At 44.5% G+C, this 16,649-nt stretch overlaps 2 protein-coding genes across 5 annotated transcripts in view; both read right to left on the bottom strand.

Moving 5' to 3' along the window:
• stim2b (stromal interaction molecule 2b) overlaps positions 1 to 4,562 on the bottom strand; it is a 33,089-nt gene extending 28,527 nt beyond the window's left edge. For both annotated transcript variants that reach the window (XM_034164629.1, XM_034164630.1), the window contains exon 1: positions 3,916 to 4,562. In XM_034164629.1, coding sequence (XP_034020520.1) covers positions 3,916 to 4,033 — 118 coding nt within the window. In that variant the 5' untranslated portion in view covers positions 4,034 to 4,562. The remainder of the gene's footprint in view (positions 1 to 3,915) is intronic.
• Positions 4,563 to 8,620: 4,058 nt separating this feature from the next.
• tbc1d19 (TBC1 domain family, member 19) overlaps positions 8,621 to 16,649 on the bottom strand; it is a 33,273-nt gene continuing 25,244 nt past the window's right edge. The window contains exons 19-21 of one of the 3 annotated variants that reach the window (XM_034164090.1): positions 13,604 to 13,719; positions 13,451 to 13,521; positions 8,621 to 9,112 (exon numbers count right to left, since the gene is read on the bottom strand). In XM_034164090.1, coding sequence (XP_034019981.1) covers positions 9,038 to 9,112; positions 13,451 to 13,521; positions 13,604 to 13,719 — 262 coding nt within the window. In that variant the 3' untranslated portion in view covers positions 8,621 to 9,037. The remainder of the gene's footprint in view (positions 9,113 to 13,450; positions 13,522 to 13,603; positions 13,720 to 16,649) is intronic. The other 2 variants (XM_034164089.1, XM_034164091.1) reach the window with 2 other exon arrangements.

Here is a 16,649-nt window from a genome sequence, read left to right as displayed (position 1 = left end):
TAATGTGCGGGGATGAATGGTAACGAGCGGGGATGAATGTAACAAGCGGTAATGTGCGGGGATGAACGGTAACGAGCAGTAACGTGCGGGGATGAACGGTAACGAGGGGTAACGTGCCGGGATGAACGGTAACGAGCGGTAACGTGCCGGGATGAACGGTAACGAGCGGTAACGTGCGGGGATGAATGGTAATGAGCGGGGATGAGTGGTAACGAGCGGTAACGTGCGGGGATGAATGGTAACGAGCGGTAACGTGCGGGGATGAATGGTAACGAGCGGTAACGTGCGGGGATGAATGGTAACGAGCGGTAACGAGCTGATATGAATGTAACAAGCGGTAAAGTGCGGGGATGAATGGTAACAAGCAGTAACGAGCGGCGATTAATTGTAACGAGCGGTAACGTGCGGGATGAATGGTATGTGCGGTAACGTGCGGGGATGAATGGTAACGTGCGGGGATGAATAATAAGGAGCAGTAACGTGCGGGGATGAATGGTAACGAGCGGTAACGTGCGGGGATGAATGGTAACGAGCAGGGATGAATAATAACGAGCGGTAACGTGCGGGGATGAATGGTAATGAGCAGGGAGGAATGGTAACGAGCGGTAACGTGCGGGGATGAACGGTAATGAGCAGGGAGGAATGATAACGAGCGGTAACATGCGGGGATGAACGGTAACGAGCAGGGAGGAATGATAACGAGCGGTAACGTGCGGGGATGAACGGTAACGAGTGGTAATGTGCGGAGATGAATGGTAACGAGCGGTAACGTGCAGGGATGAATGGTAACGAGCGGTAACGTGCAGGGATGAATGGTAACGAGCGGTAACGTGCAGGGATGAATGGTAACGAGCGGTAACGTGCAGGGATGAATGGTAACGAGCGGTAACGTGCAGGGATGAATGGCAACGAGCGGTAACGTGCGGGGATGAATGGCAACGAGCGGTAACGTGCGGGGATGAAAGGTAACGAGGGGTAACGTGCGGGGATGAATGGTAACGTGCATTGATGTGCGGTGACGAGCGGTAACGAGCGGCGATGAATGATAACGTGCGGTGATGAGCTTCATTGGTTTCAGATGAAGAAAAAGGAAAGGAGGAAAAGTTGCAGTTCCTTGACTGGCCACTAGAGGCTGGCTCCAAAACAGAGCATGTTCCCATAGAAGGCCATGTTAAAATGTCCAACTTTACAGCAGAAGTAAACATGTTTACAGCCTGGTACAAAAATGGTTTTAGTCTCTGTAGATAGTTTCCATGACAACTGTAGAACGTCTTAGTTTAAAATGTTTTAAGACAAAGTTCTGTGTCATTAGGGGCGTGTTCAGGACTTTTTTGTCACATGTGCTCCGCCCCTTCATGCATTAATGAGTTCATTGTGAGGTCACTGTCAACATGGAGCCGCCCACATACGTATGGGCTTTTATCGACTGTTTCGGGTCACGACAGAGAACTTCGTGGTGACATCACGCAAACTGTTAACAACACAAAACTAATCTGACAATACCTACAGTGACCACATGGGGTCGCTTCTTCTCCTTTTGTGGTTGTTTGGAAGGTGAAAGAATTAAAACCTTCTGTTTGAGCACCACTGAGAACGTGACCTATGAAGGGCAATGCTAATCCTCTACACCTCAACGGGTCGCTGGTTCTGCTTCACTCAGCGTAAACACTAAATGCCAATTACTGCGCTCTGACGGCAGGAAACTCACAGTTCTGCTGGTTGGATGTCTAAGCCTCTTTACTTTTGGCTACATTTACAGACGGCGTGCTCATGAGCAAGCTGAAGCTGCAACAATACATGGCAAGTGATCGGTGCAGGTATAAAACGGGTCATTTTGAGCCTCTCTGAGATGGTATGAAACTGTTCATTCTGGTATGCGGGTATAACACGGGTCATTTTGGGCTGCTCTGAGCGGGTATAAAACGGTTAATTTTGGGCCGCTCTGCGCAGGTATAAAACGGTTCATTTTGGGCCGCTCAGCGCGGGTATAAAACGGTTCATTTTGGGCCGCTCAGCGCGGGTATAAAACGGTTCATTTTGGGCCGTTCTGCGCGGGTATAAAACGGTTCATTTTGGGCCGCTCTGCGCGGGTATAAAACGGTTCATTTTAGGCCGCTCTGAGCGGGTATAAAACGGTTCATTTTGGGCCGCTCTGAGCGGGTATAACACGGGTCATTTTGAGATGCTCTGAGACGGTATGAAACGGTTCATTTTGAGACGCTCTGAGACGGTATGAAACGGTTCATTTTGAGACGCTCTGAGACGGTATGAAACGGTTCATTTTGAGACGCTCTGAGACGGTATGAAACGGTTCATTTTGAGACGCTCTGAGACGGTATGAAACTGTTCATTTTGAGATGCTCTGAGATGGCATGAAACGGTTCATTTTGAGACGCTCTACGTGGGTATAAAACGGTTCATTTTGGGCCGCTCAGAGCGGGTATAAAACGGTTCATTTTGGGCCGCTCTACGTGGGTATAAAACGGTTCATTTTGGGCTGCTCAGAGCGGGTATAAAACGGTTCATTTTGGGCTGCTCAGAGCGGGTATAAAACGGTTCATTTTGGACCGCTCTACGTGGGTATAAAACGGTCCATTTTGGGCCGCTCTGCGCGGGTATAAAACGGTCCATTTTGGGCTGCTCTGAGCGGGTATAAAACGGTTCATTTTGGGCCGCTCTGCGCGGGTATAAAACGGTTCATTTTGGGCCGCTCTACGTGGGTATAAAACGGTTTATTTGGGCCGCTCTGAGCGGGTATAAAACGGTTCATTTTGGGCCGCTCTGAGCGGGTATAAAACAGTTCATTTTGGGCCGCTCTGAGCGGGTATAAAATGGTTCATTTTGGGCCGCTCTGAGCGGGTATAAAACGGTTCATTTTGGGCCGCTCTGAGCGGGTATAAAATGGTTCATTTTGGGCCGCTCTGAGCGGGTATAAAACAGTTCATTTTGGGCCGCTCTGAGCGGGTATAAAACAGTTCATTTTGGGCCGCTCTGAGCGGGTATAAAACAGTTCATTTTGGGCCGCTCTGAGCGGGTATAAAACAGTTCATTTTGGGCCGCTCTGAGCGGGTATAAAACAGTTCATTTTGGGCCGCTCTGAGCGGGTATAAAACAGTTCATTTTGGGCCGCTCTGAGCGGGTATAAAACGGTTCATTTTGGGCTGCTCAGAGCGGGTATAAAACGGTTCATTTTGGGCTGCTCAGAGCGGGTATAAAACGGTTCATTTTGGACCGCTCTACGTGGGTATAAAACGGTCCATTTTGGGACGCTCTGCGCGGGTATAAAACGGTCCATTTTGGGCTGCTCTGAGCGGGTATAAAACGGTTCATTTTGGGCCGCTCTACGTGGGTATAAAACGGTTTATTTTGGGCCGCTCTGAGCGGGTATAAAACGGTTCATTTTGGGCCGCTCTGAGCGGGTATAAAACAGTTCATTTTGGGCCGCTCTGAGCGGGTATAAAATGGTTCATTTTGAGCCGCTCTGAGCGGGTATAAAACAGTTCATTTTGGGCCGCTCTGAGCGGGTATAAAACAGTTCATTTTGGGCCGCTCTGAGCGGGTATAAAACAGTTCATTTTGGGCCGCTCTGAGCGGGTATAAAACAGTTCATTTTGGGCCGCTCTGAGCGGGTATAAAACAGTTCATTTTGGGCCGCTCTGAGCGGGTATAAAATGGTTCATTTTGGGCCTCTCTGAGCAAGTGTAAACTTGATGTGGACAGTGAGACCCATAAATGCGGATACAGATGTGGACAGTGTGACACTGGGACCTGGAGGAACCTTGGCTCCAATGCTGTTGGACCTGCAGTTGGCCCAGCGGGTCGCCTGTGTGACCTGTGAGGGGTTTTATGACGTCCGGACTCACGTGTGTTCCACAGACCGGTTCGAATCCTAAGTATAGTGAGTTGCTGTCTTACCTGCGCTGCTGGCAGTTCCCGGACTGGTTCCGGGTCCCGGGGGATAGTCGGGTCCCAGTACCGCAGAGACGACGAGTCCCCGCAGCAGCAGGTCGAGCAGCCTGTGGACGCAGCTCATCGTTGAACAGACAGACGGTCCGAAGGGGAGACGAGGTGCCGGAATCCAAAAACCGGACGGAAAACCCGCCTTTGGACAAACTTCGGGACTAACAGAGTTCAGGAGCAGCTAAAAGACCGAACCGGAACCAGAAAGCGGTCCGACGCCAGGCGGCATTCCGGCTCGGAGAGCAGAAAGAAAAGCCGTTAAAGGTTCAGGCGGGCCTGTGAGTTAGAAGATCGAATCCGGACTCAAACATCCACAACACCGACACCGGGAACCGCATTCTGCGCCGATCCGCCTCCCGCTCCGGTCCAACCGCCACATCCCGTCACGGGGCTTCAGGAACCGACTCCGAACGACAGCCGCCCGTTTCAGCCCCGAATTAAGTTTTCCAGTCAGCTCTGGTCCTCCTGCGGCGGCGACAGCAGCAGCCGGTCACCGGCGGCGGAGGAAGGAAAGCGGAGAGGGGCGGAAGTCGGTATGCAAAGAGCAATCAGTGGGCGGAGCTAACCCCGTGACCCCGACGGAACGGACAGGGCGCCACTTCGACCACAACACCAGAGCGACAAATAAATAAATACATCAATCCGTAAATAAACAAATAATTTACCGCCCCTTAAAAAAAATAAATAATAATAATAATAATAGTGTAACAAAACACACACCACGGGAGCAATATATAAATAAATACATCAATCAATCAATAAACTATTTAACACCCCCCCCCCCAAAAAAAACACTAGTAGAAAAAAAAAAAAAAAACTAACGGAGAGAATCAGTGGAACAAAACACAAATAAAAACACCATCACCAAAGCAAAAATAAATAAATAAATACCCCCCCCCCCGAAAAAAAACACCCACAAAAAAAAACAAGAAAAAAAAAACAACTGAGAGAATCAGAAGAAAGCACAAACAAATAAACTACACTGAAGCAAAAAAAAAAAAAAAAAAAAAAAAAAAAAATCAGTAAACAGTTTAACCCCCCCTCCCCTTAAAAACACGAGGGGAGGAGAAACACTGGAGCTCACACCTTAATTACGTTCTTCATTTAAAAATAACACCTGTCCTACACTCCAGCTCAGTAGGGGGCGGTAGTGCACCTTTAAGATGGGATGCCAGCCACAAATCTTTTTTTATTGTTTTTATTACAACCCCTGGCAACAATGATGGAATCACCGGCCTCGGAGGATGTTCATTCAGTTGTTTAATTCTGTAGAAAAAAAAGCAGATCACAGACATGACACAAAACTAAAGTCATTTCAAATGGCAACATTCTGGCTTTAAGAAACACTATAAGAAATCAGGAAAAAAAAAATAGTGGCAGTCAGTAATGGTTACTTTTTTAGACCAAGCAGAGGAAAAAAATATGGAATCACTCAATTCTGAGGAATAAATTATGGAATCATGAAAAACAAAAGAACGCTCCAACACATCACTAGTATTTTGTTGCACCACCTCTGGCTTTTATAAGAGCTTGCAGTCTCTGAGTCATGGACTTAATGAGTGACAAACAGTACTCTTCATCAATCTGGCTCCAACTTTCTCTGATTGCTGTTGCCAGATCAGCTTTGCAGGTTGGAGCCTTGTCATGGACCATTTTCTTCAACTTCCACCAAAGATTTTCAATTGGATTAAGATCCGGACGATTTGCAGGCCATGACATTGACCCTATGTGTCTTTTCGCAAGGAATGTTTTCACAGTTTTTGCTCTATGGCAAGATGCATTATCATCTTGAAAAATGATTTCATCATCCCCAAACATCCTTTCAATTGATGGGATAAGAAAAGTGTCCAAAATATCAACATAAACTTGTGCATTTATTGATGATGTAATGACAGCCATCTCCCCAGTGCCTTTACCTGACATGCAGCCCCATATCATCAATGACTGTGGAAATTTTTTCATTCCTCATTTGTTTTGTTGTGCATTTTCGATTTTTGAGACATATTGCTTTAAGTTTTCTGTCTTGATGCTTTGATGTCTTCCTTGGTCTACCAGTATGTTTGCCTTTAACAACCTTCCCATGTTGTTTGTATTTGGTCCAGAGTTTAGACACAGCTGACTGTGAACAACCAACATCTTTTGCAACATTGCGTGATGATTTACCCTCTTTTAAGAGTGTGATAATCCTCTCCTTTGTTTCAATTGACATCTCTCGTGTTGGAGCCATGATTCATGTCAGTCCACTTGGTGCAACAGCTCTCCAAGGTGTGTTCACTCCTTTTTAGATGCAGACTAACGAGCAGATCTGATTTGATGCAGATGTTAGTTTTGGGGATGAAAATTTACAGGGTGATTCCATAATTTATTCCTCAGAATTGAGTGAGTCCATATTTTTTTCCCTCTGCTTGGTCTAAAAAAGTAACCGTTACTGACTGCCACAATTATTTTTCCTGATTTCTTATAGTGTTTCTTAAAGCCAGAAAGTTGCCATTTGAAATGACTTTAGTTTTGTGTCATGTCTGTGATCTGCTTTTTTTCTACAAAATTAAACAACTGAATGAACATCCTCCGAGGCCGGTGATTCCATCATTATTGCCAGGGGTTGTAGAAATGGCAGTATTAGTGTCAAACAATTCAGTGCAAAGTAGTAAAGTAGGAAAAAGGAGAAGTCAGGATAGGAAGGAAAGGATATGCTGCCATCTTGCTTGTGGTTATACAGCTCATTATTCAACACTGGAATATACACAGTGGGTCAAACACACATTTGACCTCCAGCTCATCTGAACACATTCAAAGCATTACAGACTGCTACAGTTTTCAGCAAAAATCCAAAAGTAATACCTTCATTTAAGAGATGTCACAATTTGTTAAAGAAGCCTAAAGAATGAGATGAGGTCGGTCAACGTGAACTCTACAACCCCATCACACACACACACACACAGACACACAAATGTGTTTCTGATAAACAGGTCGTCGCAGATGCTACGATTTTTGATAAAAAAAAATTTCTCCCAAATTGCACAGCAGTTGGCAAACACAAGAGAAAAGTGTCATTTTTTATAGGGGAGGTGATGGTCTGGTGGCTAAAGTGTTGGGCTTGAGTCCAAAAGATCATGGGTTCAAATCCCCACCTGACTGGAAAATCACTAAGGGCCCTTGGGCAAGGCCTTTAATCCCCTATTGCTCCCGGTGTGTAGTGAGCGCCTTGTATGGCAGCACCCTGACATTGGGGTGAATGTGAGGCATTATTGTAAAGCGCTTTGAGCGTCTGATTCAGATGGAAAAGCGCTATATAAATACAGTCCATTTACCATTTTAAAAATTGATGTTCAGAATTTTAACACCATCTACCAAAAGGAAAGTAATGCCCCCCCTCTGCCCCCCGAGGCCACTGCCCTCTTTCTTTGTAAATACATCCAGTACCGATGACCTTCACCTTGACCTTTAGCCATGGCTAAGTTAGCATTTATCGTTACAGTAACACCAAGTTTATTGTGTTTGTCATCTGCTGTCATTTAACAAACCGTCGACGAGCAAAGATCATAAAAAATAACAAACACAAGTTATTGCTTCTGTAAATCAGACTAACTTCTGCTTGTTTTCTTTCATTCACACACATTTACAAATGACACATGAGGTGGGCGGAGTTTATCAGATGCTGGATTTAGTTTGTCAGTTTGTACATAATTCTGGCTGATTTCCCAGCATGCAGCAGCGAGCATGAATGAAGTGCACAGCAGGAAGTGCACGTGTCAGGAGGCCAGAGGAGGTGCACGGTGATAAAGGAGTGTAAACAGGTGGCAGATGGAGCAGGAACCATCAGGAGAGCGCGAAGAAGGGAAGCAGAGAGGAAAGAGAAGAACAGCATAATTTGATACAAGTGCCTCGAGCAGGGGGGCAGTCAGCTTCTGCTGCCACCTCTCTGACCAGCCTGCCTGGATGTGTGTCGTCAGCTTCCTCTACAGAGTACGCCCTGTCCAAATATTTACCGGATCTCACAAAACCACTTCACGAAGACACACACCAGGCACCTGACACTGAAGGCTCGGGTGTCGGGTGTCAAAGAGGTGGCCCGAGGGCTGCACACAGTCTGTAAACAAAATGATTGCAGCCCGCTGACACTGAAGGCTCGGGTGTCAAAGAGGCAGTCCGAGAGCTGCACACAGCCTGCAAACCGTACAATTGTTTTATTATATAATATGACCTTTGTCCTAACTTTGATGCTGGTTTGCACAATTAGCCTCTGATGGGTCAAACAGGTGTTGGCTATCAGTTGTTTTCAGTCATGTGAGTGCTGTGACCAATCAAAAGCTTCCGGGAGCTGAGCATAAATTTATATTTATAGGTGATGAGGAAGAAAACGCTGACTTTTGCTTTATTTGGAAAATATTTGAAGACAAAATGTCTACAAGTGCATTCTTTTCATGAAACACTCAACTGCAAATGATTTTAAATATAAAGCGCTGAAATGACATCAGAAGTTAAGGCTTCAGGCCCCGCCCCTGCTTCGTTTATTGTTCCAGTTGTGGTTTGACACAATGAACTGTCACATGAGGTTCAGTGAAACTGGTTTATTTCATTTGTGAGGTCACAATGATGTCACATTTGATTGGCACAAACTGATGAAAACATTAAAATAATCAATATACATTCAAATTTAAGCTTAAAAATACATTCCGTGGATGTGTGTGTAATAAAAAACAATTCATAAATAAATCTATAAATAGTGGCTAATACGAGTGCAGGACATAGAAATGAATGGATCCGTTAACATCGTTAGCTAACAGCGCTGTAACGAGCAGGAGCTGAATAAATTGCACAAACTAATTATGGGTTGATGAAGCTGGCTGAGAGACACTTGGGGTGCCTCCTGCTCCGGCGGGGCCGGTGGCGGTGCAGCCGCGCGGCTCCTCTTTCGTGCTTCAGGAGCGACGTTTAGCCTCACATACTGTATTATATCTGATTACACTATTTATAGAGCAGCTACGGCTTTTCGCTACCTGACTTCTTACTCCCCATTTCTGCAGACCACTGATGTGCACGCCACCATGCACGTGTCAGATGAGCGCCGGGGCCGTCAGATGGGGGCGGCGAAGAGAAAGATCTGGATGAGCGGCATTACCTTCAGGGTCGAGAGGTCAGCGAGGACAGCCTGCAGCACGGAGGGCAAAGAAAAGAGAAAAGATGCTCTGTCATCAACTTTTGCTCCACCTACTGATTTCACGGAGGCGGACCCTCAACATCACCCCCCCCCCCCCCACCCCCACACATTTTAGGACTTTAAAAAAACCATGATGGTGATGATGATGCAGGGGCAGCGAGCCCACACGCTGAGCACTGCTCGCTTCCCCACCCTGGCCCTCTTGGGATGGGCGGAGATTAGATTTCGGGATCCTGCCGTGGACTCAGCGACAGTCTAATATTTCAGCACTGGGCCTGAAGTTCTAAATATAAGAGGAGCAGTGCCTGTGATATCTCCTCAGCACCCGGGGCAGGTGGTAAATGAGCAAGCAAATAGTGCTAGCCAGCATCTGTGGAGGGCAGCTCAGGCTGCCGCTGCCACCGTGTGCGTCACATCGTTCTTTAACGGCAGAGTGGGGGGGGGTGAGTCATCATGTAGTTAATGACAGCGAGAGCGCCGCGAGAGATACAGTAATGCAAAACAAAGACATTATTACACTGAGCGCATTAAAACACTCATCACCTGCCATCTGTGCCTCGGGCGCCCAACCTCTTATTTTTTAAAAACAATAAAATGAGAATCCATTTCATCAGGAGACAGTGAGTAACCCTCTGGGGTCCAGGGTACAAGTCGACCTGTTTGACTACTTTTGGTTTGACCTTCATAATTTACCTTAAAAAAGAGAAACTGTTTACTTTGCCCTGTTTGATGTCATTTTTTTCCAGCAGAACCTCACCTGTGTGACTGCAGTTTTTCTTTCATTCTGATGCACTTTATTAACACAGTGAACCTGAATTCACACAAAAACATAAAATCCAAATAGAAAACGGTTTGTTTATTTTTAACATGTTTGACAAACCATTTTCACCGGAGACCATCAAATATGGCCATAAAGTATTGAGAAGACTTTGCATCTTCAAATTCACAGGGAACATTCTTGGGACACAGACCTTGGACTAGTTCAAAGATGGCTAACCTTGACCTATTTTAAGAAGTTAAAAATTCAAATTATGTTTTTTTTTGGGGGGGGGGGGGGGAGTGGTGGGGACGACAGCCAATCAGAGTGAAGCTGCACCGTGACATCAGTGGCTGGTCTCCAAAACGCTTCATTTTGTGTGTTCATATACATGTTTCTCATATATTATGTCAAAGCTAGTGAGAAATATACACTTCTGAAACTGAAAACACTGTTTTTGGACCCTAATGACACCTCTGAAGTGATTTACAAGACACTTGGTGGAGGCTAACTCAAAGCTAACTTCTGCTCTTGTCAAGAGCTCATTGTTACCAGCTCAGCCTGTTCCTCTGTCGACGAAGACAGGATTATGGGATCTATTGTGTGGGGTGATGAGGAGGTCTGTGTAGTTTTATTTGTGTTATTTCAGTTTTGTCTGCAGCTGCGTGCAATGCTCCCCATCAAACAGTTGGTGGTGGTAGTGCACCGAGTCGGGTTATGAGCCGCAGACTGAAAGGAGTAGAGGAAGAAGTGTGTGAGCCAGTGTCGCAGACTGAACAGTCTCCCCCTAAAAATCAGCCCCCTGCCTTCACTGTGCATGTGTCATTTCTGAGTGTCAGCAGCAATTCACTGATTATCACCTCGTTTCTGCTTCAAACTGCCTCCAGTCATCATCTGTCTCAGCAGCAGATATCTAAAGGTTTTCTACAACAATCGTTTCCTCATAAATTCAGCATTATTTCATCATAAAAGGCAGAGGAAGTGATCAGAGCACCACAGTAGCACGTCTGAGTCTGACTCTCTACACTCAAAGCGATCAGAGGGAATAATGTGATTATTAACCATCATGTGACAAATTAAACCCTCTTGAATTCTTCCAAAGTCAGTTTTAAGCAAAAAACAAGGCGGTTTTAGTAGTCGGTGAGTTGCTGCTGACACTCCAAAATGACGCATGCGCAGTGAAGGCAGGGGCCGAGTTTTAGGGGGGACCGTTCAGTCTGTGACTCCGGTTGCAGCGCAGAGCATTAGACAGCTCTGCTCTGTGAAAAAGAGAAATGAATTTTGTGTTCAATGCGTTCATATGCCTCTTTGGTTGAGACACCAGTGTGCAGGGGAAGGAATTAACATCATGTACACGCAGGCGCAAGCACTCCTGCAGACACCGTTAAAATGTAAATATTGTTTATGATTGATTAATTGATTGGTAGATAGAGGGGCTTTACTGACCATGTACAAATTGTATGTACGACAAGAGGATCTTAACAATTAATTAAACAACTGCAAATTATAAAGAACACAATGCTCATAGAGCTGAGAGTATTTTAGCATTGTGTTATATTTATAATTACAAAAATATATCATAATATACAAATATAAACTGTAAAGTTCAAAAACATATGTACAAATGTAGCAGACAACAAAGTTATACACAACTATTTCCATTACAATACAGGAAATTCTTCAGGTGTAGCTTGTATAACTATTTACAAAACAAAATGCCATAAAAATTATTTGTGCCACTAAAAAAAACAAAAAACAATTCATGTCCAACACAAGACCTCTGTCTTGTGTTGGACATGTCATGGGCCTGAAACTTTGCCATTCCTGATGTTGTCCACCTGAAGGCAGCGTTGGCACCTCAGTCTGTCTTTCGTGGATTTATGGTTCGATCGCTTCATCAACAAGCCCACGTGGGTTGGTGATTTTGATTGGTTTAGGCCATGCATTTTTCACCAATGATAAAGGAGAAGCCATGTTTTTTCCTTTGTAATTGCTCTGGCAAGAGAGGAGAAAAGAGGAAGACAAACTCTCATTCATGTGTGTGCTGCACGAAGCGTCGCTCCACAACCAAATCCGTGGGTTGGTTATCATTTTGGAGTGGTTTAGGTCATGCATTTTCCACCAATGATAAAGGGGAAGTTGTGTTTTTTCCCCTTGTAATTGCTCCAGCCAACGAGGACAAAAGAGGAAGACAAACTCCCATTTGCGCATGTGCTGCACAAAGTGCACTCCACACATTACCATAATATTCAGGAAAAAGCCTGGTGAAAATTATTAACCATGATTCAGGTTTTACTGGGCCTATCAACAAAATGTAAAAACTGGTATATGGGTTGAATTCCACATTTTCAACACATGTTCAAAGGGAAAATCAGTGTGTGGTGGATTTGATGGGATGTCCACTGAAATCGGTCATGTGACTTTGATGTGTCTCCGTGTCAGACAACTCCAGAGGGTTAAGAAAGATAGTGTTTAAGCTCCCAGAAGTCCTTTTTTATACCAGTTTTCATTGATTGTTTACTTACAGCACCATACCTTTTGGATGAAATCATAAAGGAAACACTTCATTAAAAATCAGTCAAGTTTGATGTGTTTATAAGTTCAAAAAAGGAGCATAAATAGCTTACATGAGCATTTGTCTTTAGGAACTTATTTTGAAATAAGCAGTAAGAAGAGTATTTGGCAGTGTGTTACTAACCCTGCTTGCTCTGCACACTGGGACATATATCAACATCCACCACCAATCAATAACCAATATTTTGCTGATCAATATACACTTCAGATCATCTCTCTGACCCTCTTGGTTTTGGAGATTCAGCAGAAATATGTTTTTCATCCCATTTTCTTGTTGACTTTGACCTTTGACTAACCCTCTTCAAAAGTTAAATTATCTCGAGATTTCCACCTGAGAAATATTCAAACCTTGGTGAAAATCTGTACGCCCCCCCCCCCCCCCGCCTTTGTTTTTTTAGTTAATCTTGATCACAGACACACAGACAGACAACTGATTACTATATTCTACTTCAGCAGTGTGCAGACTGATAATTATAATTAATAATAATAAAAGATCAATCTGATTCTTTAGAATTTTTTGGTAGGTTTTTCCCTTGTGGGGAAACGTGGAGAAACGTGGAGGAGAAACGTGTTGTTTCTCCTCCACGCTCTGAACTTTTACTTCTGTGATTTTTAGAATGTTCTTTAATGAGTGTGTTTAAAGTAGACGTTCTGCACCAACTCCTCGTTTCAGACCACCTGAAGTCATTGTTGCTATTATTTTTTGTGAGATTAACCTCAGAAGACGTCTGAAACTCTCAGCGCTAACGAGGTCAATCTGCTGCTCGGTCACTCCCGTTTGTGACACGTGGACATTAAGGTGAGATCCTGACTGAGGTGTCTCCAGCAGAAAACTGGGACACAGGACACCACAGGAGGACACGGGACACCACAGGAGGACACAGGACACCACAGGAGGACACAGGACACCACAGGAGGACACAGACTGCCACAGGAGGACAGAGGACAGCGGGTTCCTGCTGAGACTGAGTGTAAAGGCTCACATGACATGAACGAACCTCAGCTGAGGACAGAGACGTCACTTCCATCAGGTTCTCAGCTCGGAAGGCAAAGACAGCGGCTGCCAGCACTGAAACAAACCAAAGAAGAAAAGAGAAATCACAGCAGCGTCCAGACCAACACCGCCACAGCTCCGGCACAGACGCCCGTACCTGCAACGACCTCCAGGGAGTCGTAGCCCAGAATTCGATCCCAGAGGAGGAGCAGCTGGTCAGTGGAAAGGTATCCAGAAAACGCTCGAACCATCCACTTAAAGGCGATGCGCAACCTGACCACAAAGCCACCACATGAAAGCTTCAGTGAAACTTCAGGCAGGACGCTGTGATTCAAGTCATTCACCACAAGGGGGCAGGCACTCATCTGCAATGACACTGCTGCTGCTGTCAACAGCTGCATAAGGCTGCGGGACATGTGATGGACATGTGCTTCATTTTTCATTTTCCTGCAACACAGGTGGGGGCAACCTGAAACTGGTACAGCTGTGTAGGAAATGCCCCTAACCCTGATCAGGACCATTAATGTCCCCACCCTGGGAGGAGGTGGGGGGAGCCTCATGAATTTATGAGGTGCAGTTGATGAAAACGCAAATTGAATGCAGACATTTTTGTCATGAATTTTATATAAAATGATTGGACAAATAACATATTATTGTAGTCAACAAGCCCGTGACAGTCAGCCTGAACAAGACGGTGCGCTCAGGTTTTAAATGGATGTCATGATGATGGAGAACATGAAACACTAAACAAAGAATGTTTTCTACAACCCCTGGCAAAAATGATGGAATCACCGGCCTCGGAGGATGTTCATTCAGTTGTTTAATTTTGTAGAAAAAAAGCAGCTCACAGACATGACACAAAACTAAAGTCATTTCAAATGGCAACTTTCTGGCTTTAAGAAACACTATAAGAAATCAGGAAAAATAATTGTGGCAGTCAGTAATGGTTACTTTTTTAGACCAAGCAGAGGGAAAAAAATATGGACTCACTCAATTCTGAGGAATAAATTATGGAATCACCCTGTAAATTTTCATCCCCAAAACTAACACCTGCATCAAATCAGATCTGCTCGTTAGTCTGCATCTAAAAAGGAGTGATCACACCTTGGAGAGCTGTTGCACCAAGTGGACTGACATGAATCATGGCTCCAACACGAGAGATGTCAATTGAAACAAAGGAGAGGATTATCAAACTCTTAAAAGAGAGTAAATCATCACGCAATGTTGCAAAAGATGTTGGTTGTTCACAGTCAGCTGTGTCTAAACTCTGGACCAAATACAAACAACATGGGAAGGTTGTTAAAGGCAAACATACTGGTAGACCAAGGAAGACATCAAAGCGTCAAGACAGAAAACTTAAAGCAATATGTCTCAAAAATCGAAAATGCACAACAAAACAAATGAGGAACGAATAGGAGGAAACTGGAGTCAACGTCTGTGACCGAACTATAAGAAACCGCCTAAAGGAAATGGGATTTACATACAGAAAAGCTAAACGAAAGCCATCATTAACACCTAAACAGAAAAAACAAGGTTACAATGGGCTAAGGAAAACCAATCGTGGACTGTGGATGACTGGATGAAAGTCATATTCAGTGATGAATCTCGAATCTGCATTGGGCAAGGTGATGATGCTGGAACTTTTGTTTGGTGCCGTTCCAATGAGATTTATAAAGATGACTGCCTGAAGAGAACAGGTAAATTTCCACAGTCATTGATGATATGGGGCTGCATGTCAGGTAAAGGCACTGGGGAGATGGCTGTCATTACATCATCAATAAATGCACAAGTTTACGTTGATATTTTGGACACTTTTCTTATCCCATCAATTGAAAGGATGTTTGGGGATGATGAAATCATTTTTCAAGATGATAATGCATCTTGCCATAGAGTAAAAACTGTGAAAACATTCCTTGCAAAAAGACACATAGGGTCAATGTCATGGCCTGCAAATAGTCCAGATCTTAATCCAGTTGAAAATCTTTTGTGGAAGTTGAAGAAAATGGTCCATGACAAGGCTCCAACCTGCAAAGCTGATCTGGCAACAGCAATCAGAGAAAGTTGGAGCCAGATTGATGAAGAGTACTGTTTGTCACTCATTAAGTCCATGCCTCAGAGACTGCAAGCTGTTATAAAAGCCAGAGGTGGTGCAACAAAATACTAGTGATGTGTTGGAGCGTTCTTTTGTTTTTCATGATTCCATAATTTATTCCTCAGAATTGAGTGAGTCCATATTTTTTCCCTCTGCTTGGTCTAAAAAAGTAACCGTTACTGACTGCCACTATTTTTTTTTTTCCTGATTTCTTATAGTGTTTCTTAAAGCCAGAAAGTTGCCATTTGAAATGACTTTAGTTTTGTGTCATGTCTGTGATCTGCTTTTTTTCTACAAAATTAAACATCTGAATGAACATCCTCCGAGTCCGGGGATTCCATCATTTTTGCCAGGGGTTGTAGATGTGGATCTCCGAGTGACAGTACGGTGATCGTGACTGGTCTACTACACCATCGTGTCTCATACGATATCACCGACAGGCTCGGTTGTGGAAGTAAAAGTGAAAAAAATTGCTGAAATGATTCATTTTCATGTTTTTGTGAGCAGCTTTTCAATGTGGGGATAAACATTTTCTGAACAACGATAGTTTTTGAATTTCCACTCATGAATAAAGCCTTTGGAGGGGCGTGTCCTGTGGCCTACATGGGACAAATGAGCCAGATCACACTGATACCTCCAACCACCACTAGAGGTGCTGTGCAAAAAGAAGCTGCTGAACTGGCTGCAGATGTGTACAGGTGCAATCCTCTGAGACGACAAACGGACATCAGAAAAATAAAAAATGACTCGAATCACATTTTATCAATCAATATTTACTGAACAAGAAAATAACCTGCAATTTGTACATTTTGATTAAAGCCCTTTTATCAAAAGACATGATGCAGTTACACTGTATAAACCACATTTCATTTCTGCTTTTGGCCCTTTTCACCAGTTTTCCAGCTGTTTCTGAGACAAGAACCAGACAGAATTTAATGCCATCATTCAACTGAATGATGAGCCACTCTTCAAGTGTTGCTCATTTAACCTGCAAAAGTCGGAAACAGCAGCAGCACGCAGTGTACGCGGCGGCAGCAGCAGCACGCAGTGTGCGCGGCAGCAGCACACAGTCTGCCCGGCAGCAGCAGCACACAGTGTGCGCGGCAGCAGC

Source organism: Thalassophryne amazonica, chromosome 23 (genome assembly GCF_902500255.1).
Source record: "Thalassophryne amazonica chromosome 23, fThaAma1.1, whole genome shotgun sequence".
NCBI lineage: Eukaryota > Metazoa > Chordata > Actinopteri > Batrachoidiformes > Batrachoididae > Thalassophryne > Thalassophryne amazonica.
Note: the sequence above shows the minus strand (reverse complement) of the source record. Positions and strands in the feature narration are given on the sequence as shown.